Here is a 25,487-nt window from a genome sequence, read left to right as displayed (position 1 = left end):
ATAATTTTGCATGTTGCATATAAACTTTTTCCTCCCTTCATCTCATTTGCAATATGATCTTCGCTACAACCACAAATTGCTGTCTACAAAGAGTCTTTTTTTTTATATCAGTTATCCTGATAACAAGTCATGTCAAGCATCATTTTTTAGTTTAAAGCTCCTACATTCCTACATCAAAGCACATGATGACACTTCAGTTGGAAAAAAAGACTTCCCAACAAACCAACTGAGACATTATGACAAGCATGTGAACGCACAAATTAATAATATTAATTGACTGTAGCCTTTATATTGACACAGATGATGTTAAATTAAATAGCAAATAATAAAACTACCATGATATAAATCTGCAGAACCCCCCCCCCCCCCCCCCCCCCCCCGCCCCACCCAAGGATGTTAAAAACTGTTCATACTTTACAGACGTATTCAACTATGGGCTATCAATATAGTGACACTTGTTGTGTTGAGAACAAACTAAAACAAAGATGGGCAGAGTTGCACAAGAGAAGGCAAAGCCTGTACAAAATATCACAATCTAGCGCACCATCGTCAACAAAAAGCTTTCGAAACAAACTGAATGATATTGTATAGTTGCTGAGGTCTTCATATTAGGGGTGTCAGTTTGCATTAAAGGGCGTATTACATTGCATTCATTTGTTTAACTTCATTCTTAAATATAGCTTATCGTTATCACGTGCAGGTTTCACAGTACGTTTAGTTGCCAATAGATGTGCATGAGGACAAAGAGAAGCGAGGGAGAAGTTTAGCCTCTAAAAGCAAAAAGGACAGACAGAGTGAGCTGATACAATACTCATTATTGCCACATTATTCATAGCTGCTCAGTGCAAACTCTCAGTGAACTCTGATCACCAGCCAACCACCGTCCTTCTGCAAGCACCAAGTTGACCGAACCACTGAGCTGATGAAGCTTCTACGAGGTAAATATATAATGAAGAAATGGAGAATCTTACTGTGACGAGTACCACTGTCTTCGATGGTCAATACAAGAATATGTCTAACAGTTCTCCCTCCCCCAACCCCACGTCCAGTGCAATTTCACACAATATACAGTACACATATTATATGTAGACCAGTTAGAGACTATTGCTTTAACAGCTTGCGATGAGAAAACGTGAGAGAAGGAAATAAAAACATGTAACGTGGCTACGTGGCTGTACAGTTCTTGAGGACATTTATATTATCACATTTCCATTTTGAGATGAAAATAAGATAAGAAACAAATTCACAGAACCTTTAGGTGATATACAGCAACGGGTCTCTGGTTATAACAAGACCTCGGCTGCCTGATTTCTGTACACAACATCTTTATATACATAATCGTGATCCCCTGTCAATCAGACTGATAATTGCCCACCTTTTAAAACTATTTCAAGTCCCTTTTACCTTTAAGTTTAGTTTTGTTTAAAAGTGTTAAAATGACTCCAAGCTTCATCCTTCCATTGTCAGTTGGCACCACCTTTATTTATTGATTTATTTTTTAATGGGCTGTCCCTCGCCTCGGATTGGGTGATGCAGCTGCACGTCAAACACCCGGCCCGGGTGTCAAGCCTTGGCTTCCAGCATCTCGAGGAATAGTTTGTGCATGGGGACTTTGCCCTGCATTTTGATGCTGTAGAAGTGCTGAACGGCCTTGGTGGCAGTCTGACGGAGCAGAGGCAGGGTCATGAGCAGCTTGCCTGCCCGCCGGGGGTCCTCTGGGTGCTGGGAACCCTCAAAATCCTGCAGGGCCTCATGTAGAGAATCCTGGAGCCTTTGGACAGCCTCGATATTCTCTATGTGCATGGAGTCTGGAGCGAGAAGAAGAAAGTCGGAATGACAAAAATGCTTAAGACAAATCAGATGTTTCATATCTACATTGACAACAACTGCATGTTTTGCAGCTGCATCATCTGGTTTTAAACTCAGTAGCTTGTATATGCAAACGTGCAATTTTGCTTCTTAGTGCTTAATGACGCTCCTTAAATAAATGACTATGCATGGCTGGGAGTCTCGGGAGACATAGGAAGAGAGGGAAGTACAGTAGGTATATATAAATATACAGCAGGAGAGGAAAAAAAGATTCATTTCTTTTGGTATCATGGACCACATACATCCCCCCTGCTAATGAATTCAGATGGCTGCATTACTAGGATATCATTCAGCTGAATGATGGTGGCAGATGGGCTTCATTTCCATAAGAAAGAGCAGTTGGCCCCCTTATGTATAGGCTCTAAAATAAAACCAGTTGAGACTTATTAAAAACTGCTCTCTACGTATAAGTCTACATGTTGGAGGAAAAAAAAAGAGAGAAAAAAAACAGGCTTGTCCTCCGAAGGACGAGCTGACAGCGAGCATTTTAATGGACAAGCACTGGTTTGCTTTCAGCCAATTTCACTGCACTGACATACTGTGTCAGGTCTAATCTGTGTATGCATCATATCCACAATTCATTAACTCACAGATAAAGCCGTGCACGACACAAATGCGAATTCAATACAGTATTATAATCAAATCTCACAGACTGAGATAAACTCGTCCTACCATGGTAGTAATACGGAGTAGCGCTAAAGAGAAGGCAAACACGGCTGCTGATTGAAGTGTAAGTGAATGAGATCAGCTCTGCTATGTGTCATGAAAGTTGTGGCGTGAAGTAAGACCGTGTATGAACATGTAAATGAGGCAGAAAAAAGGGAAAGTACAAGGCTAATTATGTTCCTAACTGACTGATTAAGTCTCTTTTACCAGTCGCCTTCTGTGTAAATTGCATTTCTATCTTGGGAAATTAACTAGGCTATGTGGACCGCACATGTGTTCCAGCACTCTTCATTTGAAACCTTCATGTTAATGCTGATCTGATCCTCATTAGGCTGCACGATCATGTGTGTGTGCGCGCTCAGATGTGAGAAAGAGAGTGGAAAATAAGCAATATGTTTTTAAATGGGTGCACGCGTAAAGCATGAGTGTGTGTGTGTGTGTTTGTGTGTGTTTAAGGAGGCTGGGGCTGGGGGAGGAATGCAAAACTAACTTTGAAGAAACAATTTCCATGTAATCCGTCAGCAGCCTGGCGTCAATCCCGTCGATACTTTGCTAATTACAAAATCAATGGCCATGAATTTCCACAGCTGTCACACCCAGAGGACCACTGGAGCCGAAGCTCGCCGAGACTGTGTTCAAACGAGCCGAAGTTGCCCCCTCGACCTCCCAGAGCAACACCTCTGAACCCTAGCCTTCCTCTCTCTCTCACACGTCTTCCTTATAACTTTACCTCCCTGTCTTTCCATCACCTCCCCTCCTTTTTATCCCTCACTTTCCCATGGAGTGTTTGTCATCAGGAGACTAAAGCTCTGGGCTCAGCATTTTTCATTTTTTTCAGTCAGGCAGGAGAAAAGACTCCTAACAGGCATTGATTAGCGGGGGACAGGCCCAGCCTCATGAAAAGCAAACTGTCAATACGGGCGCAGCATCTTCACACTGGAACAAACGAGGCCCGTCGCTCCCCGACGCTCATTCCACTCCACTTAACACATTTTATTGACAGCCCCTGTTTTTCTAATGAAATGCTAAATATATCTCCCTCGGCTGTGGCGCGCTGGCAGCTACTGTTATGGAGATGGAGAGAATGAGAGCGCAATGTGACAGTCACACACACACACGTGCACATGTATCTGCACACAAATTAAAATATAGCTACACACACAGACACAGACACAAAGTTAAATTAAAAAAAAATCTTGATCTTGACCTTTATGTCCTCTCTTATCGGGGATCTTTCATTGTGGGGGTGATGGTGCCACAAGATACCGATAACCACTCGACGTTTTTTTTCCCCGTGTTTTATTTCTTTGTTTGTTTAATTAAATGCCAACTGCCAGGCTTTACTTGAGATTTTATATAAAGATGTACTTTCCTGTCTATGTCATTACTGCGGAGAAAATAAAGGCTATTTGGCAAAAGTGACTAATAGTTTTTGATTACTTGATTACAGTACTTTAATTTACTTGAATTTTATTTCTTTAGCGATAAATCACAGTCGCCTCAAGGTGCTTTATGTTGGAAGGAAAAGAGCCTCCAGAGAAAACCCCAACAATCAGATGATCCCTGTAAAGCAGTTGGCGACAGTGGGAAAGAAAAACTCACTTTTAACAGGAAGAAACCTCCGGCAGAGCCAGGCCTGGGTGGGGCAGCCATCTGCCGTGACAGGGTGGGGGTAGTAGTCAACGCAAGTATGCCACTGAGCCACTACTATCTCTGGGAGTTTTAAATAGATGATTTTTGGAAAACCTAAACTCTCTGGAAGCCAAATACAATAAACAGAACTTGGTTTAGGATGTAATCCCATCATTTTGACTCGCATTCAGCAACATGATCCTGCTCTGCCTCCTTATTGATGCACTATGATGTTTATGAAGATCCAAACCCACTACTCATCCAACGTTTCTATGAATTTGAGCCTACAATATTTGTGCTGTTCACAAATTCATAGATTAGGATTGTGAATTTAAGTCTAACAGGTGAATGGAAGATTACCTGAGTTAGAGAGTGCAATGGCTTTGAGCGTAACAAACTCCTCCTTCTCCATGCGCAGCTTCTTGTAGCGTCGGACCAATGGCAAGATAGCAACATGAAGGTCCAGCAGGCCTGAGATCCTCGCCTGCTCCTCATCTACCACGTAGTCCTCCGCATACATTATCTCATCCTCGCAGGGCAGTGAGCGAAACACAATGCTCAGCACCAGGATCTCCATCCAGGCACTCTGCAATAGACTCATCTGGTCTGCCAGCGAGAGTGTGGAAAAGCCTGCAGGAGTATAAAGAAAATATATGTCACATTTGAACATTTTCTAGGTACTGCTGAGCCCTCACACAGGACAACCATGTGACATAGTAAGAGGGCAGCCTATTAACCCCCCTGCTCAATTGTTGCCTCTTTCAGTCCTCTGTGTGCTTTATGGGCTATGTACAATTGCTGCACAATCCTCAAAGAAGTCCGACTTGAAACAGAGACCGACCACTGTATGCGGTGGCTTTCAGGGAGCAATATAAATCAGTCAGGAGCAGAGGCCTTTGAAACATGAGCCAGGGCTGCCTCAGCCATCAACTCAGTCCTTCAGTCCTGCAACCCACTGCATAAGCACATGAGACCCTGCTTAGTGAGGACAAATCCAGACTTAACACTGATTATATCGTATCATTGTCACAGTAAGGACGGGTGAATAGACATTCACTTCTTCTTTACAACAACTTCAAAGTTAATTCTGTCATTTAAAACAGACTAAATTAATGTACTGAAATTCCAACTGAGAAAATAGGAAGGAGAAAAAAAGAAGATCGTGTGGATTTATAATTAGACTTCACCATTTTATAGTTTTCGCATTTTCTAAGAGACTTTTGTGGGATTCTTCCATCCTTTTCATAAAAAGGGTAAAGAAAAACCTTTCAAACAGCATTCAAAACACTTCTGAATCAAAAAAAACCTCTGTTTGCATCAGAAAGACCATCTGATGATTTTTTTTCTTTTAAAGGAAGCAACTGAAAGTACATTTTATCTATAGTATAAGACATAGCCTAGTTTATAATACTTATATACATAAAACATTTACTACAACAAGAAACTCTAATAGTACATTGCCCATGTTACGGTACTTTCTGACCTGTTTTTGCTGTTGGCCATTAAACTAAAATGATCAATGCTTTATATATTGTAGCCCCATAAATGCACAAATTGGGTCATTTCAGCCCACTGCCAGGTGGTTGCTATGCAACATGATGATAATATATCATGTGTAATTCCACTTTTGTGGATATAAATGAGAGTTAATGTTGTGAATTGAAACAATAGGATGATTTCATGAGGTATTGTGGATTGTTGTACATTAAAGGCTAAAAAGGTAATTTTAGTCATTTGCAATATGGTTGTCATGGAACCTGAAGGTATCATAATATATCATACATAACTTAAGTTTTGTGGATGTGTTATTGTTGTGAAACTAAAACTATAAAATCCTTTTATAAGTTGCTGCAGCTTCAGAAATGCTAATAACAAGTCATTTTAACCTGTTGTTAGCTGGTTGCTAGGCAATATGATGACATCAGAATGTCTGATATAGATAACAACCTTCAGGTGTATCAGATGAGCCTGCGTACCAAGTTTGGTAGCTCAACTCCTGATTGTGTAGGAGGAGTTGGCAGCAAAGAAACAAACATATGGACAGACATACACAGATTTGCGTATCATAGTAAAATTTCTTTTTTCCTGTGCATGCACAATCATTCCCTGTATATGAACATGGTGTCTCACTCTAATCCTGTTCCTGCCTATCACATTGTTCATATTCTTTGTTGGCATCAACTTTCAACACACCTTTTCTGGCTGTGGACTCTGAACTGGTATTTATTGGTTAGTTCATTCACAGGAATTTTGAGCCATCATGATTATGAAACTGGATCTGTTCTGTAGCTGTGGTGTAGTTCTCCCAACAGCATTTACCATCATGCATCACAAGTGTATTAATGTGCTGATTTTCAGTGTGTGAGAATTTGTTTAGAGTTTTGCAACTGGAGAAATCAGGTCCGTATATATACTGAATTAACATAATCACTGGGATTGGGATGGAATTATAAAGGGGAATGCTTTAAATGCAGCAATGTTAAGATCCAAAAACAAAGCACACATGCAGGCTCCTTCCCGTGTTGTTCAACCTTTTGAACTTGGTGTGGCAATTCATCCAAATCTCGAGGTCGACCCATCAACTTTCACCTCTAACATTCACACACACCACATCAAACACCTGAAAGGACCTCAATGGCCACAATACCTTCCGCTACTCTATGGTGAATAGGAAGGTGATTGGGGGGTATTGACCAGGGCCTTGAACTCACCACGCTGCTTACTTAAATCTTGAAACTTGTATGGATCGGAATCGGACAGGTTGACTTAAAAGGGGTCCTCCCGATGTTTCTTATCAAGCAAATAGAGGAACGGCAGGAAGCGAGAGAATGAAGCAGAGAGAAAAGAGTGCTGGGGGTGTCATTGATTAGTAGATTGTAATCAGTCCACCAAATGCGAAAGGGTATCGATCCAAGCCTCAGATCTGACAAACAGACATTTGATGGAGGACATCCGGTACATGTTTAGTGGGGGGAAGAGAGGACCACAGGATCACTGAATGTAGATATCAATGCTGTGTCAGGAATTCATGAGTTTACTCCAGATTCCCCAAAGACACTTCTGCAAGAGAAATGAATGGCCTAAATTTGGTGACGCTTATTTAGAATAGTGAGGCAGGACAAAATAAGTCTGACAGTTAGAAAAAAGTAGCATAGTTACATACAGAAACAACCTGTTTAAATAACTGTAAAGCAAGAACACTTCAGGCTAAAAATCATGGTTATTAGCTGCATTTAATGTAGCATACCTTTAATATACTGCCTCAACATAAAACCACCAATTGTGCAGAATGCCCTCCCTTTGTGATGCCAAAAGCTTGCTTATCATGGGCATCCTGTAGTGTCAGGCATCAGGACATTGGCAACAAATGCTTTGAGTCTTGAGAGCTGCTGGGTGTGGCCTTCGTGAACCTGGGCTGTTTTTGCATGTGGGACAGATGCTCAACTGGACTTTGTAGTCCAGATAAAGTTTTGAGCTCTTTGTAAAATTCCTCCAGCTGCTCTTGTGCAATTTTGGAACTTGTGACATGTCAAAGTAAAATCTGCATGGAGGCCAGGACTAAAGGTTTTCCCAGCAGAACATTGCACTGTGCTTTTCATTTTGTGACTCATTGGTGAAGACATGCATACATTTCCCTTATTTTCCCCCAGCACTCCTGGCCCCCTTTTTCTTTTCTCTTTTTTTAAACACTCAATTTACTGAAGCAATTTAGTGACTTCCTGGTTTCCCTGGGGTTAGCCTGGAGCTGGAAGTGCGTCGCCTGGAGGTGGCTGAGTTAAGTGTCACTGTGGAGGGTGAATCCCCCTGATGAAATATCAATATTTCACCCTAGTGATTTGATGCCGTTTGACCAAACATGACACAATACTGAGCAAACCAGGCGATGTCAGTATCTCTGTGTTTGCAGTCTCTCTGTATGGAGATGAAAACCATGAACAGCGATGCTGTTCTGCCAAACTACAGGGTTTTAGACTATTTATGGGTTACTTGTTAGCTGAATAAATCAAAATCCTTAATTTTACATCCTATAGGCTTTATCGTTATGTAAAAGCCTATAGCATAGTGTAGTGACTTAGACATTTACTTCACTATCAAAAGGTTGCTGGTTCCATTCCAGTCGAGACAGAAATCCCCTTTAGGGTTGCATCAGGAAAAAAAAACTGAATTAAACATGGCGAGTGACCCTTGTGAACAAAGAAGCACCCAAAAGTTGGTTTAGGTAAAATTATTTTAAACTTAAAGTGATGTCTTTAAATGATTTTAAAGAAATCTAGAGTATGGAAAATGTCTAAAAGACACTTTGAATAAAAAAAGTGCAAGAGAATGATAAATACAAATTATACTACTTATAGGGCTTAATGAAGCCTAATTTTTGGAGGTTACAGTTCACTTCACTTCAATTCAATTCAATTTTATTTATATAGTGGCAAAAAACAACAACCATCATCGCAAGGCGCTTTATGTAGGAAGACCCTACAATAATTCATCAAAAACCAACAAACCTCTTGGCAACAGTGGGAAAGAAAAACCCCTTTTAACAAGAAGAAACCGCCGACAGAACCAGGGTCAGGGAGAGGCAGCCGTCTGTCATGACTGGTTGGGGGTGAGGGGAGGAGACACGGTAAAAGATATTATTAATCTCTGGCTCTTTTCCAAAGCATAAGTAATAATTAAATGCAGAGTGGTGTATAAACACATAGTAAGTGAAAAAATGTGAGTGAAGAAGAAACAGTGCTTAATGGAAAGCCCCCAGCACCCTAGGCCTACAGCATAACTATGGGAGGATATAGGGTCACCTGATCCACCTCTAACAAATGCTTTATCAAAAATGAAAATTTTAATACAAATCTCAAAAGTATAGAGGGTCGTTGAAAAGAAACTGTAAAAAAAAAGTATTTAAGACTGAATACATGTAAATAGAGGGCTACTCAAATACCCATAAATGCCTAAAACTCAGAAGTTACTGCTAACTCTTTCAAGTTAAGTTTCGTCAACGAGGCCATTTTTGAACAAAGTATGTCTTTTACCTCTTCACTCTGTGCATTATTGCCAAAATTAGGAACACCCTGTCTCAGATACTAGAAGAACTAGTCCAAACATTTTTCATTTCCAGGCTGAACTCCTTGTTACAAAAATGCCACAGCAAGTATACCAACAGGGACTGGAAAGAGACACATTCTCTACTTTTATGACTAAGCTTGACAATTTTCTTTTTGATAATTAAACTGGCTCAGTGACCCTGAACACTCCATGCATTTATCTGCCACTACTGCATGCCATTAAATTTGAATCTTCTCTCTCCTCTAGCTTGTGCTTTGTACTCTCTCTTTGCACCTCTCTGCACAAGCTACACATTTATGATCTGTAGTTACGAGCCCAGCTAACCTGCTCAGTGTTTATAGTGTGTTATTGCTCAGCGCTCATCTCTTCTCTCGCCACTCCCCACAGCTGACTGAGGCAGATGGCTGCCCCTCCCCGTCCCCCTAGTTCTGTCTGAGGTTTCTTCCTGTTATAAGGGATTTTTTTCCTCCCCAAGTGCATGGCTACAGGGAATAGTAGGGTTTGTAACACTGCAAAGTTTTGATCCAACTATGTGAACTGCTGTTTTTTTAGTGATCAAATACATTTTAATGCTAATAGTTACAAAAAGATTTACTAAGCTGACAAAATGTAATCAAAATGAATATTTTTTAGCCATAAAGAGAGAGACAGTAAGTATATAACAAAATGCATTGAACATTAAAATAAATAGGGACTATTTTTTTTTGCTAACTTTAAAATCAAAATCAGAAGTATTTTCTACATTTTCTACATTTATCACACTGTTTACTGTTTTATAACCATGTTGTGCTTTGCAAACTGTGGGGCAGTTTTTGTAGTAGTGCATTGACCTGCAGGGGGAGGCTGTTGTTGTTGTGTGTGTGTGTGTGTGTGTGTGTGTGTGTGTGTGTGTGTGTGTGTGTGTGAAGAGGGGTGTTGCCGTTTCACCAAACACATTACAATACTGTCACACTGTAAAAACCCATATTTAGCCAATGTAGCATGTGAGTCAGCAATATGTCTATTTCTTTAAAGGTCCCCAGGTCCCCAAAAAAGAACTGTTTGGCAGGGTTCTGGTAATGCAACAAAAAAATACAGGTGCGTGTAAGATAACTGAGGCCCTGCTCAGTACAGTGAGGAGACTGAGTGGTTGGCAGTGAAGCTTGAAGCTGTCATTGAGAGCGAGGTCTAAAACAGACAGCAGTTCACTCTCTATTCATTTAGTATCATTACAGGCCTCCTAAGAGCCCTAATGGGCCTAATAAAAAGACAGAGGTAATAATGAGACTTGAGGGCCCTATATGAGCAGGAGGAGTAGGAGAGGGAGAGCCAGGGGAACAGGAGAACAAGGAAGCCAGAGAGTGTGTGTGAAAGATATTATGGCAGAGGGTGCGCGGGACAGAAACAGAGAAAAAGAAAGGAAAAAGAACGAGAATTAGATAAAGTGAATAGAGGGCGCTGTACGCTGTTGACTTGAATGTAGTCTACGCTTTGTGAGGTGATCTGTGTGTGTGTCGTTACAAATCAAGGGCCACAATAACATGTCTCCTATCATGTTCTTGAAGCCAAAATGTGTGTTTTTGGTTTTATTTTTAAAAACTTCAATATTTTTAATTGGCTCCTTTGGACACAAAAAAACCTAAACCAAACTAAACTGTGAGGATTAAAAATTCATCAAATTACTTCTTTCCAGCTGTAAAACACAAATATTTAAGCCTTCACAATGAACACATGTACCACAAAACCTAAGGAGTATTACATGTTTCTTCCCAGCTCTCCACATGTGGATGCTGAAGGACTTTCACATTAATGGAGCGATCTGCGCTAATGACTCCTATTACCTCATCGTTAAGGCCATTTGCGCAGTGGGCTATGAGTGTAATGGAGGGAGTGGACTGTTAAACTGTAGGGACCCCTTTTGTCTTAATCGTTACTTGGTGACACTTTGACCCAGTGGCCGCGGGTAAAATGTCTCCAGAGTGTCACGTGCTGCCTTTAATAACTGACAGATCTGGATTTAGATCTTCACACCATACAAGATCAATACTTATATATATATATATATATATATATATATATATATATATATGTATACATACAAATGTAATGAGAATAAGGCAGTGGAAAAACATTACAGTAAAATTCATTACAGGCCCCATGGGGCTCCATTAAATTGAGGAATTTGACTGTAGTTACCCTATTTGATTTAGATTTTTTCCCTTGTTCTCAAGATGTTGGATGGAAAAGAGGTCAGGAGCAAAAAAAAAACCTCCAAAACTGTGCATTTGGGTCAGGGAAGCTCCTTTTGTTCCTGTTAACGCTTGTTTCTCAATGTAAACTCGAGAGTGGTGAGACAGCATGTCTCAAACCCCAGCAACCCTCCATTGGCTAATCGTTTAATCAGGCTTCTCTTTTCCTAAACATTCATCTAAAGTTCAAAGGGCTGGTTTGGGCTCAGCTCAATTTGGCCCACATTAAATTGCAAAGTCCAAACAGATGATGTAAGCTTTCCCCAACAGGTAACTTCCTTCATGTTACTCCACTATGCAATCGATGCTGTTTTCAGATGGTTGCCCACTTGGCTGACTGTGGATGAAGTGGCTAGGTGCCCCACTAGTGGAACACAGCATACATTTGAGAACCACTGGTCTACAGCAAATTGACACATAATGTGGAGGAGTTGTCTCCTAATGTCATTCTCCATTCCTGAACTTTTCTTACCACTAAGGCCTCAATCACACGGGCCTGTTGACGACCATCTGGCAAACACAGGTCATAAGGTTGCCAGGTAAGGTCCCTAGTTAGTTGCCATGGTTGTCAGTAGTTTGCATGGAAGTTGCCAATTAATCTGCAAATACTTGCAGACATCTCTCTGAGCTTTAGTTAAACTTAAAAAAGTACAATGCAAACCAGAAATAAAAAAATATTTACCTTTAGAGTAAATTTTCCTGCATCAGCCAATACATTTCAAATGCGGCAACTTTTACTTTGAAGGCAAACAACAAAATGACATATAAGTGTCATTATTTATTAAACAAAGCCAAAATACAAAATAAATACGCCCCATGATTCAGTAGTTAGTAGAACCGGCTTTAGTCACAATAACTTGAAGTAACTGTTGTCTGTATTGATTGATTGATTGAATCTTTATTTTGAACATGTTGAAAAAGTACAACAAAATAGAATTAAAAGAGACAAATGAACAAAACAAAACATAAGGAAAACAAGCAACCACAACTCCAAATAACTTTCATGTTCAAAAAGGAGCAGGAAGAAGCATAAGCTTATTTAATCCCACCCCTTTTCCACTATCTAGTATCAATAGACTACAGAAATACCTCCTTGCAATTACATTATGTCATGTGTATTTTTTCTTTTTTTCTTTTTTATTTTTTTTTATATATACATATATGTTTCTATCTATCCATACATACGTATATACACATACGCACATATACACATTTTCACTAAGCCCATTAACACCTGAAGGATACACAACCTACAAATATATATATATACCCATACCAATATACCCGTGCACCCGCACATACATGAAAATGTATGACTTCATCAAATCATTGTAATCTTCTTTACGGTACTGATTTAGCCCATTGAGGTTTGTTTATGTCAAGCTCTCTTAAGGTCCCCTGTATTTCAATGAGATTGAGGTCTGGACTTTGACTGGGCCATTGCAACACCTTGATCCTTTTTCCACCCGTGAATGAGCTTTCTCACTGGAGTTCAAATTTAAAAAAAAAATTACTTTAACTCTTACCAGACTGATGTGCAACAACATTCCTATGGGCTCAAATTGTGGTCATAAATATTTTGTACTACTGAGTTTTGTAACCTTGTAAACCAAAATATCTGAAAATTTTATGCTTGTGCATTCATAGATGAGAATTTGTGTGTGTGTGTAAAAAAGATTTGTGTTTGTAAAAATATTTACACAAGTTACAATTTTTTTTGTTAAGGTCTGCTTAGAGATACAAAACAAAAAGCTATGTGTAAAGCTCTGCGCTCAAGTTTCCTGGTTGTGTGTGAGTTTCAACTTACAAGTACGAATTTTGACCCATTTTTTCTTCCTTTCAGCTGATTGGTCAATGTCATCTCAATCACAAATTTAACAATCCAATCAGAGAACAGATGGGTTTGGCTGTTGGAGTGGCGCTTTCCATATAAAATTTTCAGATATTTTGGTTTACAAGGTTACAAAACTCAGTTCACAACTACGCATTTGATTTACAAGTACAAAATATTTATGACCACAATTTGAGCCCATACATTCCTGATATCTTTGCTCCTTGGCATTACATTAACACACATCTGAATACCGCAGACCAGCAAACTGCCAAAACCTCAGCTTTCACAGAGGCGCTCACTCTCGCTGATGATCAATTAATTAACTTGATTAGTAGCAGCTTGCTGCCACTTATCTTTCTATTTCCTACGGAAGCAGTAAGGATGTACTTTGTTTACACAGTTCTACATCTTTTGAGTTTTTGTCAAATAAATAATGACACGGGTTACATGTCATGTGCATTTCCTTTGAGGCTTTATTTACTTAATTTTAAACAGATAATTTTTATTATGTCCTGATATGTAAAATTAAAAGAGGATGTACTTTCTTTTTCCCATGACCGTATTTGCCATCGTCCTATAATTACTCTGGGCCACTGCTCAGCAAACGATTCATAGTCTTGCTTTAAGTATGGACGATGAGTCAGTGAATGGGACAAATAGACAGAGAGAAAAAAACTCCATTGTTTTGGCAAAAAATCATTTTTTATTAACTCTGAATAGATTCATTTTTATTTTTACGACTAATTAATTGTGTTTAAGCAAGCACGAGACCTTTTTTGGTTCCTTACTCTGACGTAAGGATTTGCTCGTTTTTTGTTATCACCGTGAAATAAATGCACAACAAAAGACAACTGAAGATAAAATGACTGCTGCCATTTATTTTAATTAATTAGGAAACCCTTTAAGAAATGCATCAGTGAAGAATATTACTAGCTTTAATTGAATAATAATTGAATTGACAACACGTGTGTCTTTTACATGCTTTATTTAACCAGATCAATGGCTTGCATATACTTTGAAACCAGCCAGTGCTCCTTATGAACACGTGGAGGTCCAAAGTGTCTCCTTCAGCCGATAAAGATGAGAAGAACGGAAGATCTAAGAACATTTGCATAGCAAGTCTTATTTAAGAATTCATCAACAAGGAGAAGGGAAATCCATCAGTATTTCCCTAAATAAATCAATTTCACCACAGGCCCTGTGTAGTCTCCTTAAGTAAGTAAGAGGATTGCTTTCTTTAAGTCTGGGATTGAAATGGAATACATTGACATAGGGGCGGGTCCCCCCCACAGACTCTCCCACCCCACTCCACCCCACCCCAGTCAAATCAAAGGTTTCAGCTGCTCTTTATTGATTAGATTTTAGAATATGGGACTAGCTTCTCCCTTAGGTGCAGATGAGTAGCAGATGTTAATTATCCTGTGTGTGTGCATGCGTATGAACGGGAGGGGGTGGCGTGTTATGTACAGCAGTCGGTGAAGTACTCCAGTAATCTCACACTGTAACATTTCAGCAAATCAAAGAGCAAATGGGAGCAGTTTCTCCTCCGCTTTACTAACTGCACAAGACCACACGTGAACCTCTTTTCTTTTTTTTTTTAGCAACTTAATAGATAGCCCTACTTCTGTTTCTATTTCACTGTAGAGCAAATCTGTATAAAAAGCACCTATGTCTGAAATTTCACATTAAGACAAGTGTTTGGAAAGCCAGAGCCCTGATGACAGGTTCAGTCAAGAGCAGTCACATGTTTCTACCTGGGATATGTTTGGCCCAGCCAATGATGACCACCAGCTCGCGGTCAGCCAAGTCACAAAGCGTTGTCAGAGCCTTGATGTCTCCGTCCGGCATGGTGGGGTCAGGCATGGCATAGATCTTCTCTGGCTCCACCACCAGCAGATGAGAGACGATCTTTGTCACTAAGAGGGGGAAGAGACAGAGAGAGAGGTAGAGAGAAGGACGGAGGGCGTGAAGGAATATAAATGTACTGTGGTGTGTGACACTTTTAGGCAACAGTGTTTGCCTAAAATATGATCATATTGTGCCACATGAATCTCATCTTTGGATGTAGATAACAATGCTCTCGCCATATTCCTCAAGGGGATTCATTTCACAGCTTTATGTCCCATCATATTAACTAATAAAGTTAATGCTTTTTGTAATGCTCAGGTAATACACACATTTTTGCTGAGTGAGATTTTAAATTAAAAAAAGAAAAAAGCAAGAAAAAAGCAACAAAAAAGCGACTCACGTGGTTTTTTGGCTGGAGGGGGGAGGGTGAGGCCGAGGTAGGCGCCGTTTTCGGCATCCAACCGCCGCTTGTACTTCTGACGCCCCCCTCTCACTCGATCCAGACGCACACCTGCAAAAAAAAAAAAAAAAACAATTTAAAAATATCACGTATGCATAAGATAAACCAAAGCCACTCTGACGAATCCACAAAACTTAATGATTACGTAGCAAAATAAAATAAAAGGGAACTTTTCACTTGTTATGTTTGGAAGTAGGCGTTGCTGCTGACTTTCTCACTTTCTTCTTATATGCTTAATTTTTGAAAGTTAGATTCAGTTATAACAACCTATTTTATGGCATCGTATTTGCTACCATAACCACAGCTTATTATAAAACTGTAGCCTATTTATTGGGGGAAACTTGACCTATTTTGCTGTGTCATCAGACTCTCACAAGCATTTCAGGGTTTTTAATTTTCTACCCTGTATATGACAAATACTATATAACCATTCTTCATATAATATACAGTACAAAAATTAGGATAAGAGCATTTTTCTGTCATTTATCTACATAAACAGTTTCATTCCTTTATTTTTAACCTTTCAACCATCGAGCAGGACTTCTGAGTGGAAGTTTAAGCATTCACATGCGGGATTATCTTCAAAGCCATCACAGAGGACGCGGGCTGGATGCACCTTGTCTCCTGAATTGATACGTTTGCATTAAAAGTTGTTTGAGCACTGAGGGAGAGCAAACAGATTTTACATGGTCAAGTGGAATTAAGTCGTGTGAGATTTCCCAGTGACTCATATAAATTCCTTTGATTCCCCTGGAAACAAAAGAATCCGATTAGGATGGTCTTTCAATTTCCTGACACCGACTATCCACTAACCTAATTACCCACCGTGCCCAGAGGGAGCTCATTCTTCCCAGCAAACACAGTGAGATCATTTTATGCCTGGCAGATTGAAGCTAAATCGAGAGCCCCTCTCCTAACACAGCTTTCCATTTGTACGCCTTAAAGTAATCAATAAGGCTTGCAAATAGACTTCTTGTTCTTTGAACACATGTGGATGCGGTTTTAATTAGTCAGTTAGGCAGGCAGGAGCTGGGTTTGCGATAGATGGAGCTTTAGTGGTTGTTTTTAGCATTACTCTTGGTTAAGTTAAATTTAAAATGATAAATTGGGCTTCAGGAAACTGTGTGCATGTACTCCAGATATTAAATCAGTTCAGGAACCTCTCTCTCTCTATTTAATGGTACACAGAGGCCTAATAAAGGGTTATGCAGTTAGTTAAGCCTTTCACAATAATAAGCTTGTTTAATGCATAAATATATTAAGAAGGTACCAACTCCAAATTCATGCAGCATGTTCTTGTCAGGCTAACTGACAGTGAATTGTTGCTGCTTTTGCCCCTAACATTATCAAGACACACACACACTGACACACACACACTAGTTTCCCTGCCGTGGGCTGCTAGGTCATGTAGCTACGACAAGCGACAAGTGACCAAACAGCCAGAGTTAGAATTCCAAGATCCGCGGGGGCTGTTTGAACTCGAACATCCAACTGGCCCATAATTAATAGACGCTGACAAGAATTAAGAGCTCAGCGCTAACCAGTTTCAGTTTACAGCTTAGCGGCGCTGCAAACAGCAGAGACCCGAGGCAGGAGGGCAGGGACAACGACGAGGGAAAAAAACAAGGGTTAGATAAGGCTGAAGAGTGGGAGGGTTGGAAAATCAAACAGAACAATCTGCTGTGCTTGGATGAATATATCTGTTTTCTGATGGTTTCTTCTTTCTCAGTTTGTACATCCTCTCCCTGTCGGCCCTGCCTGTCCCAATGACCACCTGATCTCACCAGTGCGGGATTATCTCCTCCCCATGTGATATGGAACAGTACTGAGAATATGACCACAACAAGACAGCTGAATGAGGCCCCTGGAAGAGGGCCGGAGAGGGTGTGAGGGGGGCCGTGTGTGTCATCGTCAGCACCGCATTCCTAACCTCAGGCCCAAAACCACATCGGCCTCCGCGCTTCAAGACAATGCGGGTCCAGACGAGAGCCTCTGACATGGGTTGGGGGCAGCGGGGGCCAGGCGGGTCCACAGATCATCTTAAAGGCATCCAGATCCTTTTTTATGGTTGCTGGCCTTTCATAAAGTGTGACAGGCAAAGTATGGATGCATGGGTGAGGTTATGGGGTAAAAGAAATGTGTGTGCTGGATAATACGAATTCACATACTACAGCACGCTCATAACTTTGTGCTGACTGCGAGAAAGACGGGCTGAGATACTTGGCTGAAAGTCTATTCTTGCTATGTGAGTGTGTTTGTGTGTGTTTGTGTGCATGCACATGTGTGGAAAGACGATGAGGCATATTTACATTGGAGCAATCTTTACAGCCACCTGATCAAGTTTCCCTTTCACATACACAACATTTATTGACTTGTTAAGGCAAATTTCTTATTAAAGTGACAGTGTTTCGCTTTATGCGCTGGCGGCGTGTGCGCCGGGTGTGTCCTGTGGATTATTTTGTTCTACTATGCGTTTATTATTTGCACATAAAATCGACAGATATCTATTTCACCATAGCAGCTACCAAAATATTCATTTTATGCCCACAATGGAAAAAAATGACAAAAAAATTACACAGTAAGTAAAATGGCCCTGAAGAATACATAATAACATTTTTAAAGTCCACCTTAAAACACAAACATCAAAATGAAATCCGAGTTCAGTATGTGATTCAATTTTCTGCCTAAGTCCCCCACCCAAATTGTCTAAATCCACATTCTTCACAATGTGGTCAGAAACATCGGTCTACATGCTGAAAAACACCCACGTCAGCAGTGTCTTCAATGTAAAACAGAAGCCAGAAAAAGGAAGACAGAAGGTTGAGCAAAAACAAAAAAAAGTGTCCAAATAAAACATTCATGATATAAGTGAGATTCATTCTTCTGGTGCAAAAAGAAGCTCTACAGAGCAGCTATCATCACTGAAAGGTGCATGTGTCTCATATCGAGACTGTGTGTTACTATGTGAACATGTGCTCGTGTGTACATGCGTGTTTAAGCTTCTCACTCTCAACTATTTTCAGCCTTTCACCTGTCAGAGGCGCTTCTTTCGAGAGAATGTGTCAGAATTGGCTGGCTGGCTAACGCTGCCAAAGGGAGATTAGGAGCTCCCTATTTTAGCTGGGAAAAATCAGAGGGATGCGGCGTGCAGCCCCCTCCGACGCGGCCTGCTCACCCTTTGCAAAACGCAGCCGCTCTGCCCTTCCAGGGCTGCCTCTCAACGTCTGATCTGGAAAGTCAGAAAGAGCTACAGTAAAGGCTGTCATCTGGTTTTTTTCATAAGTCTGGGTGGGCTGAAAATAAGAAGGGAAAGGCGAAGAAAAGACGACACAAAAAGTTGAAGGGAACTGGATTGGGTTGGGTATTAACATGGTGCACCATCTGCTGCAACCCCCTCCCGGTGACCTGGCAGTGCTGGCACTGCTTAACTGTAACTGCTATGGCACTTGTATCACTCTTTATCATGTTTTACACTTACATAAATCTGAGCCAGCGTGTCCACAAAGGGCTATTATTTTGTCTCGCAGTGCCGCCCTAACCACAGATGCAGCTCTAATAAAAAACATCTGCAGAGCTCAAGAAGGGCCGGGATCATTCATGAAGTTGAAGCTGGTGTAGTGGACAAAATAAATTTAAAAAAAAAAAAGCTAGAACGGTGTCAGTGACAAGCACGGGACCTCAAGGAGTGATTCTGAGCCCCTTGTCAGGGGTGATATACATTTTGACATGTGTGTCGGGAAGCGAGTACATGTATAGAAGGGTTGTTATGAGGTCAGCGCTTCGCTAAATCCTCTTCTTCGGAGGAACACGTGTTAGCCTCCGTGTCTGATCTATCACCTGCCAGACAGTGAGGACAGGCCAGTGCAGAGCCTCTGGGTGGGCGCTGACTCTCAGCTGCATTCTGCCAGCTACTCTGACACCCTAAAAAGCAAACAAGCCCACACACATGTGCTGTTAGATAGACAAGTTTACGGTACAAGAAAAAACAAGTGGTAAGAAGGGAGGGGTCCTTCTGACTTACAGTTTAAGTACTTCGAATGGTGCAGACCAACACACGCTAAAAATTCTGGTTCTGAAGACGCCCACAGAGTATAGACTTTGGGTATATCTTTATTATGATGATGTAATCTTAGCATATAGATTGGTTTCTGATTTAAGCCTATTGATTGGGAAGGGACCTGACAGTCTGTGATATTGGATATGGCTTTACTAATCTTTTGTGTATGTGGCCGGAGGAAAATAAGGCTGTAACATTACCCTGGTAGCCACGTTCGCTCAGGAAAGACTGCTGATCCCTATCTGTGGTTAGGAGAGGGCGAGACAGCGGTGTAGGTTGCCAAAATAGTCTGGCAGCTTGTGTTCATCCACCACATTACAGCGATGTCAGAAAATCCCCGCATGCAAAGAATAAACCACAGAAACACCGAGCTAACATCACTGAACTAGAACCACCAGTAGTGACTAAAAGGCCAAACTGTAAGCGCCTTTTATGCTCAGACCCGCTTCTGCCAGGACAGACATTCAGTGGGTATAGGGCGGTATGCTTCTGTTCCAGTGGGACTTGGTTTTTGAACACGATAATTTGTTAACATGATGATCGGACACCTGTTCAAGGACCAACATAGATACCCATGCTTACTGGCACAAAAAGAAAAAAAGAAAAAAAGAATCCATCTCTGTTCTTCAGCAGGATGTGACTCAAAGCGGAAATTGAAAAATGCACACGCGGTAGATTCTTGCATCATTTAACACCGTACAGTAATGCTATGGGATATTAGCGCTGCTATTAGCTGGGGGCACTGACTCCTGGCAGTTGTGACTGACACCATATCTTCCGTGAGTTGTAATTACGTGAGAGTTTTTCCACTGACCTGTGACCTTTCATCAGTCTCAGCTGGACATTTGAGGGGTCAGTGAATGAGGCCGGCTTCCTCGAACAGCTGCCTGTCGCTGCCGTCCACCCGGCTCATCCAGGTGCTCGGCTGTGACATAGCAGTAAAGCCGAACCAGGAGAGAGGCCTGTCATCTATAATATTTCTTTGATTTTCTTGGAAAAATAATAATCTTTTACATCTTAAACAGACAGCTTAGCTCAACATACCCTTAAGCGTAATCCATAAATTCCCTTTGCATTATGTTGGCACTGGCCACAGCTAGAATACCTGATTTATTTAGACCCCTAACACACCTGAAGCCACCAAACCAAGTTCGAAGAAGTAAAGTCAGCTGATTAGTGGCAGGTGGCGCACAGCAGAAGGGTTTTCCCCACCCACTAATGGGGCTCAAAATCCCTGGCAGCTACCCTTTAAAAGTCAGGATGGCACGACTGGCACGAGGAAGAGAAATATTGGAAACTTCTAGAGCAACTCATCACAATATATAACTCTCACAGCACCCCGAGGGAGGCGTTTTTTAGGAAGCCACTGCCAACGTGAGGGAAATTTGCAATGGGAACAAATGAATAAATTGGAAAAAAAGTGAAACTTACAATATCCAGTTTTTATGTATTTATCAATGTTTACCTGTTAATAGCTGAAGATTATAATATTTAAAATAGAAACGTATCTGGACACATTTTATTAACTAAAAAGTTAAAATGGTTTCATTTCAAAGGAAAGAAGTAAAAAAACCACAAGTCTGCTTAATATTGACAAGGATTGTTACAAAAAATGAAATTTGCTTACATAATAAAATCAAAACTGTAAACCTTCAACATAAAACCATTTTTCTATTTGGACACCACAATCATGAGCTTACACCTAAAAAATCTGCTTTTAAGCTGGAAAAGCTTTCAGTTCATCCACATCAGAGAGTCAGTCAGCTATTTTTTTATGTCAAAGATCAAGGTTTAAGATCACTGTAATCTCACAAAACATATTTGGGCCAAATTGATTAGGTCTGGCTTGGATATGGATATAAAATACAAGTTAACTGGTTTCTGGTTTCTCTGTAAGTCTTGTATTTAGGTCTGGACTGTGGAGGCATCACTACAATTGTGGGTGTCTTCAAAATATCCCTTCAGTAGACGCTCAAACATTCGTCTTTGTTGGTTTAAAAATTTCCCTGTCGTGGGATCAATAAAGTCTTATCTTATCTTATCTTATCTTATCTTATCTTATCTTAAAAGATTTTGTGTTTTAAATCTGAGTCTGGATAATTGTGAAGATAATAGAAAAACCTTCTTTATTAAGCTAATAATTTAACACTATACTTCCTTATTCTTTTCAGTGTATCAATCTCCTGTTTGTGGAATATGCTGCTGTCTTTAAGTCCTCTGGATTCATTCCACGCTGCATTAGTTATTATTAATCTCTGGCTTTCTTCCACAGTGTATCTTTTGTCCTGTCTCCCTCCCCTTAACTCAAAGCAGTTGCAGCAGAGTCTGCAGGTTTCTAACTGTTAAAAGGGAGTTTTTCCTTCCTGTCACCGAGTGCTTGCTCATAGGGAGTCGTCTGATTGTTGGGGTTTTATCTATATTATTGTAGGATCTTTATTTTACATTAAAGTGCCTTGAGGTGACAGTTGTTGTGATTTGGTGCTATGTAAATAAAATAGAATAGAACTGAATTGGATCTATGAAATAATCCTTGCTAGTGTTTCCTAAATTTTACCCACAATGTCAATCTGCTGCTCGTAGTTCAGAGTCTGCATTTGTGCCTTCTGTTATTAGTCCTCCGTGTTTGAACCTGTTGATGATATAACTAACCTTGCAGGATAATAGAGTGTTAAACACCATTTAAATTAACATTTTAAGAAATTACACAATGTAATTATTCCTTGTCGGTGACCAGCCCTTGGTCACTTGTTGCAGGGTGATCTCATAGCATAAAGTGAGGCTAGCTGCTGTCCCCTCCCCCCTACTGGTTCACTGATCAAAGTCCCCCTTAAATCTGTAAGAGGCCACGCCACTGCAGTATGCCATGATTAAGTGTCCTTTTTACTCTTAATTGAACACCATCACTTTTAGAAAATCGCCTACTGTGCCACATATTGCGGTGGCTGTGATGCTGCGCCTCGCACACACACTGGCCGGCTTAGCTTGGCTCTCCGCTGACAATACCCCACAGTTTTTCCTTTAAGCATGCACTAATAGTTTCAGCTTTATTTTTGAAGCAAATGTGTTGCTACTTTTTTTTTCTTCTGGCCAAGAGTCAAAGGCTCAGTGTGAGATATTTTGGCCAGGATTAAGACATAAAAAGTGGCTGCATGTATAAATAGTAGCGTTATGCCAAACAGAACGGACGGCCCCTCTGTCTGAGAGGAACAAACGCAGCTACGTCACAGTGAAGCTGGGTCAGTGAAAGTGAACTAAAAGAGAGACACACAGTCTTGTGTTACTGGGACAAATTGCAGTCAACTTGTGCAGGCTGCTATTACCAGACGTGTACAAAACTATATGGCCATGGTTTTATTTTTAGGAAACAGTTGTTTTTCTCTATGTGGAGCTTATAAATAAATTTATAAATCGTATGTTTCTTTAATTTAGGATTCAGTGTGGACTATGAAACACATACACACACATTAATGCTATCAGAGCACATATTAAGTCCTAATAAAATGTACGATGCAGTCATTCCTCTATTCAATTACACTTAATCTTAATGTTGGTAGAAATAAAGAAATCCTAATGTGTGAATGAAATATTTTAAAAATTCCTTTGCTTCTTTTTCTCTAAATCTTTATTTTCTTATATCTTTTATGCCATTAACACCTATGGAAAGCCTACACTTCTGCCTTATTTCAGCACATTATTCAATTAATTTACTGTTACTGTCAGTGTGCAGTTATTCTCCTATACAGCGTTCATACCACAGTTGCTCAAAAATTATTCTTTGTTTCAGTATAAGACAAAGAAATGTAATTAAAATAGGCTGTATTTCAGCAATTTGAGATTTTGTTTTTTCTCGTGGACATCTGTCCAGAAATGTTCACTGAAGTCCAAGCTCAGCACAAGCCCTCTGCGTATAAATAGCATGATTTAGACTTTTCATAGACTTTGCATTGGTGTAGGATAGTTCTTCTCGCTCTACAAACTGAAAAGATAAAAAAAATGCTCTTCCCGTGGAAAGAAAAAAGAAAAAAAGAAAATCTATCGGCTAGATTTTCCCTCTGTACTCCCAGAGGACTCACACTGGAGGAAAAACAACACGTGCAGGAAGTGAGGTGGGATATTCGGAAAGCATTTAGTGGATCAATACGGCAGGCAAGAGAGGGGAAGGGAGACAGACAGACAGACAGAGTGGGATATGGAGAGAGAGACACCCAGAGCCCAGGGGAGAGGGAAGTCTTGGGGGAACAGCCTGTGCTTTTTAAGAGTAATGTTACACATCTCAGTCGGTCTTGGTAAGAATATCCAGCTCAGCAGCTTTTTCCACCCGGCTGAGTTAAACACTCAGAGGCTCGGCAGTGTGAGGAGAAGTAAGTAAGGCTTGTGGGTGATGTCACCGGTGTCTCCCTGAGGCCACAGCTGGCTTTAATATCACTGACCATCCTCTAGACCGGAGTGACCATCACAGATCCAAAAACATTGAAAAACAGACAGCTTACTCTAACATATAGGCGAACCTCCTGATTTCAGCTTGATCATAAAATCTTTACACCATCTCATGCATTTTAAAATATAGAATCACAAGACAATTTAGTGCCATATAGGAGAGTCTAAAGTTTATATACTAATAAACAGAGAAAGCTGCCCAAGAAGAATATGATCTTTAGGATTTTGATGTGACAGTTAATTAATCTAGACAGATGCTATTAGCACCAAGGTGTCAATAGCCAACAATGCTATTTGCACCAGTGGGTGGAAAAGTTAATGTGGCTATTTACACCAGGGAGTATATAGCATGGCATATACGGCATCACAGAGACAAGCACCGCAGTGTCCGTAGCCAAAAGTGTTACTTGAACCCAAGCACTCATTGCCAGAAAGGCGTTCTAACACCTCAACTATAACCTTTTCCTGCACATAAAGAGCTAGTTTTGTTACCCAAGCTTAGCCACAGTGTGACTGAAACAGAAAAAAAATATGAAGAGAAAATAATTAAGTCTAAAAATTACATGTGTGTGGTTTTGTAAGGGACACAGACTCCAGACAAAAGTCTTTAAAGCATTCTGTACTGTACTGCTTCACGCTGCTTCCTATGTGATATACAACCATGCATACAACAGTACTTAGATCTTTTTGTAGTGCTGAGGAGCAGCACTGAACAGAGACCCCAAATAATGCAGCTTTGCATTATTTGCATTATCTGCATTATCTGCAGGGGCAGAGTAAAAATAAAAGGATAAAGCAAACACACACTCACATATATATATGTTGTGTGAGCTTGTGTGAAAAACCAGTACTCACCCTCTTTTAGCATGCCAACCTTAAGACATTTCATAAAGCGGCAGGCCTGGCAAGACTTTCGTCTCCTTTTGGTGATCTCACATTCATTGGTAGCCGGACAGCTGTACTCGATATTCCCTGGAAAATGATTCGAAAAACAGGACTCCATTATTCTGTGTGCTTAAAAGATATACATCAGCAATTAGGAATAATTTGTTTTGGAATTATTGCGCTGGAAAGAAGATCAAATCACACCAGGCGCGGAGTGAGAACACTGCAAAATACAAAACACGTGTGTGCATGTGTGTGCCTGTGAACGCACACACACCTGTCCCAAGGTGACCCCGTGTGACACTCCTGAAGGAGAGGAGGGTTTAGTGGCATTTTGATGGGGCATGTAAAAAGCACCTACCCGCCCCGCAGTCACACTCCCATTTTGATTCACAGATAAATTAGCTTCATTAATGCAGAGCGCCCTCTCTGCAATGCTCACCACGACCCTTTCCAGCCCATCCTTCTTCACCTAAAGGATGATGGGAAAACTGCCCTCCCTCAACAGCA

The 25,487-nt window shown here is 40.6% G+C and overlaps 1 protein-coding gene across 1 annotated transcript in view; it reads right to left on the bottom strand.

Annotated features, from left to right (window-relative positions):
• Nucleotides 1-404: 404 nt before the first annotated feature.
• esrrgb (estrogen-related receptor gamma b) overlaps nucleotides 405-25,487 on the bottom strand; it is a 39,138-nt gene continuing 14,055 nt past the window's right edge. Inside the window, exons 3-7 of the mRNA XM_063495063.1 lie at nucleotides 24,948-25,064; nucleotides 15,539-15,649; nucleotides 15,045-15,206; nucleotides 4,528-4,797; nucleotides 405-1,808 (exon numbers count right to left, since the gene is read on the bottom strand). Of these exons, the coding sequence (XP_063351133.1) occupies nucleotides 1,564-1,808; nucleotides 4,528-4,797; nucleotides 15,045-15,206; nucleotides 15,539-15,649; nucleotides 24,948-25,064 (905 nt within the window). The 3' untranslated portion in view covers nucleotides 405-1,563. The remainder of the gene's footprint in view (nucleotides 1,809-4,527; nucleotides 4,798-15,044; nucleotides 15,207-15,538; nucleotides 15,650-24,947; nucleotides 25,065-25,487) is intronic.

The sequence above is a fragment of the Pelmatolapia mariae genome, linkage group LG15 (assembly GCF_036321145.2).
Source record: "Pelmatolapia mariae isolate MD_Pm_ZW linkage group LG15, Pm_UMD_F_2, whole genome shotgun sequence".
In the NCBI taxonomy this organism is placed as follows: Eukaryota; Metazoa; Chordata; class Actinopteri; order Cichliformes; family Cichlidae; genus Pelmatolapia; species Pelmatolapia mariae.
This window is presented reverse-complemented; position numbering and strand designations above follow the sequence as displayed.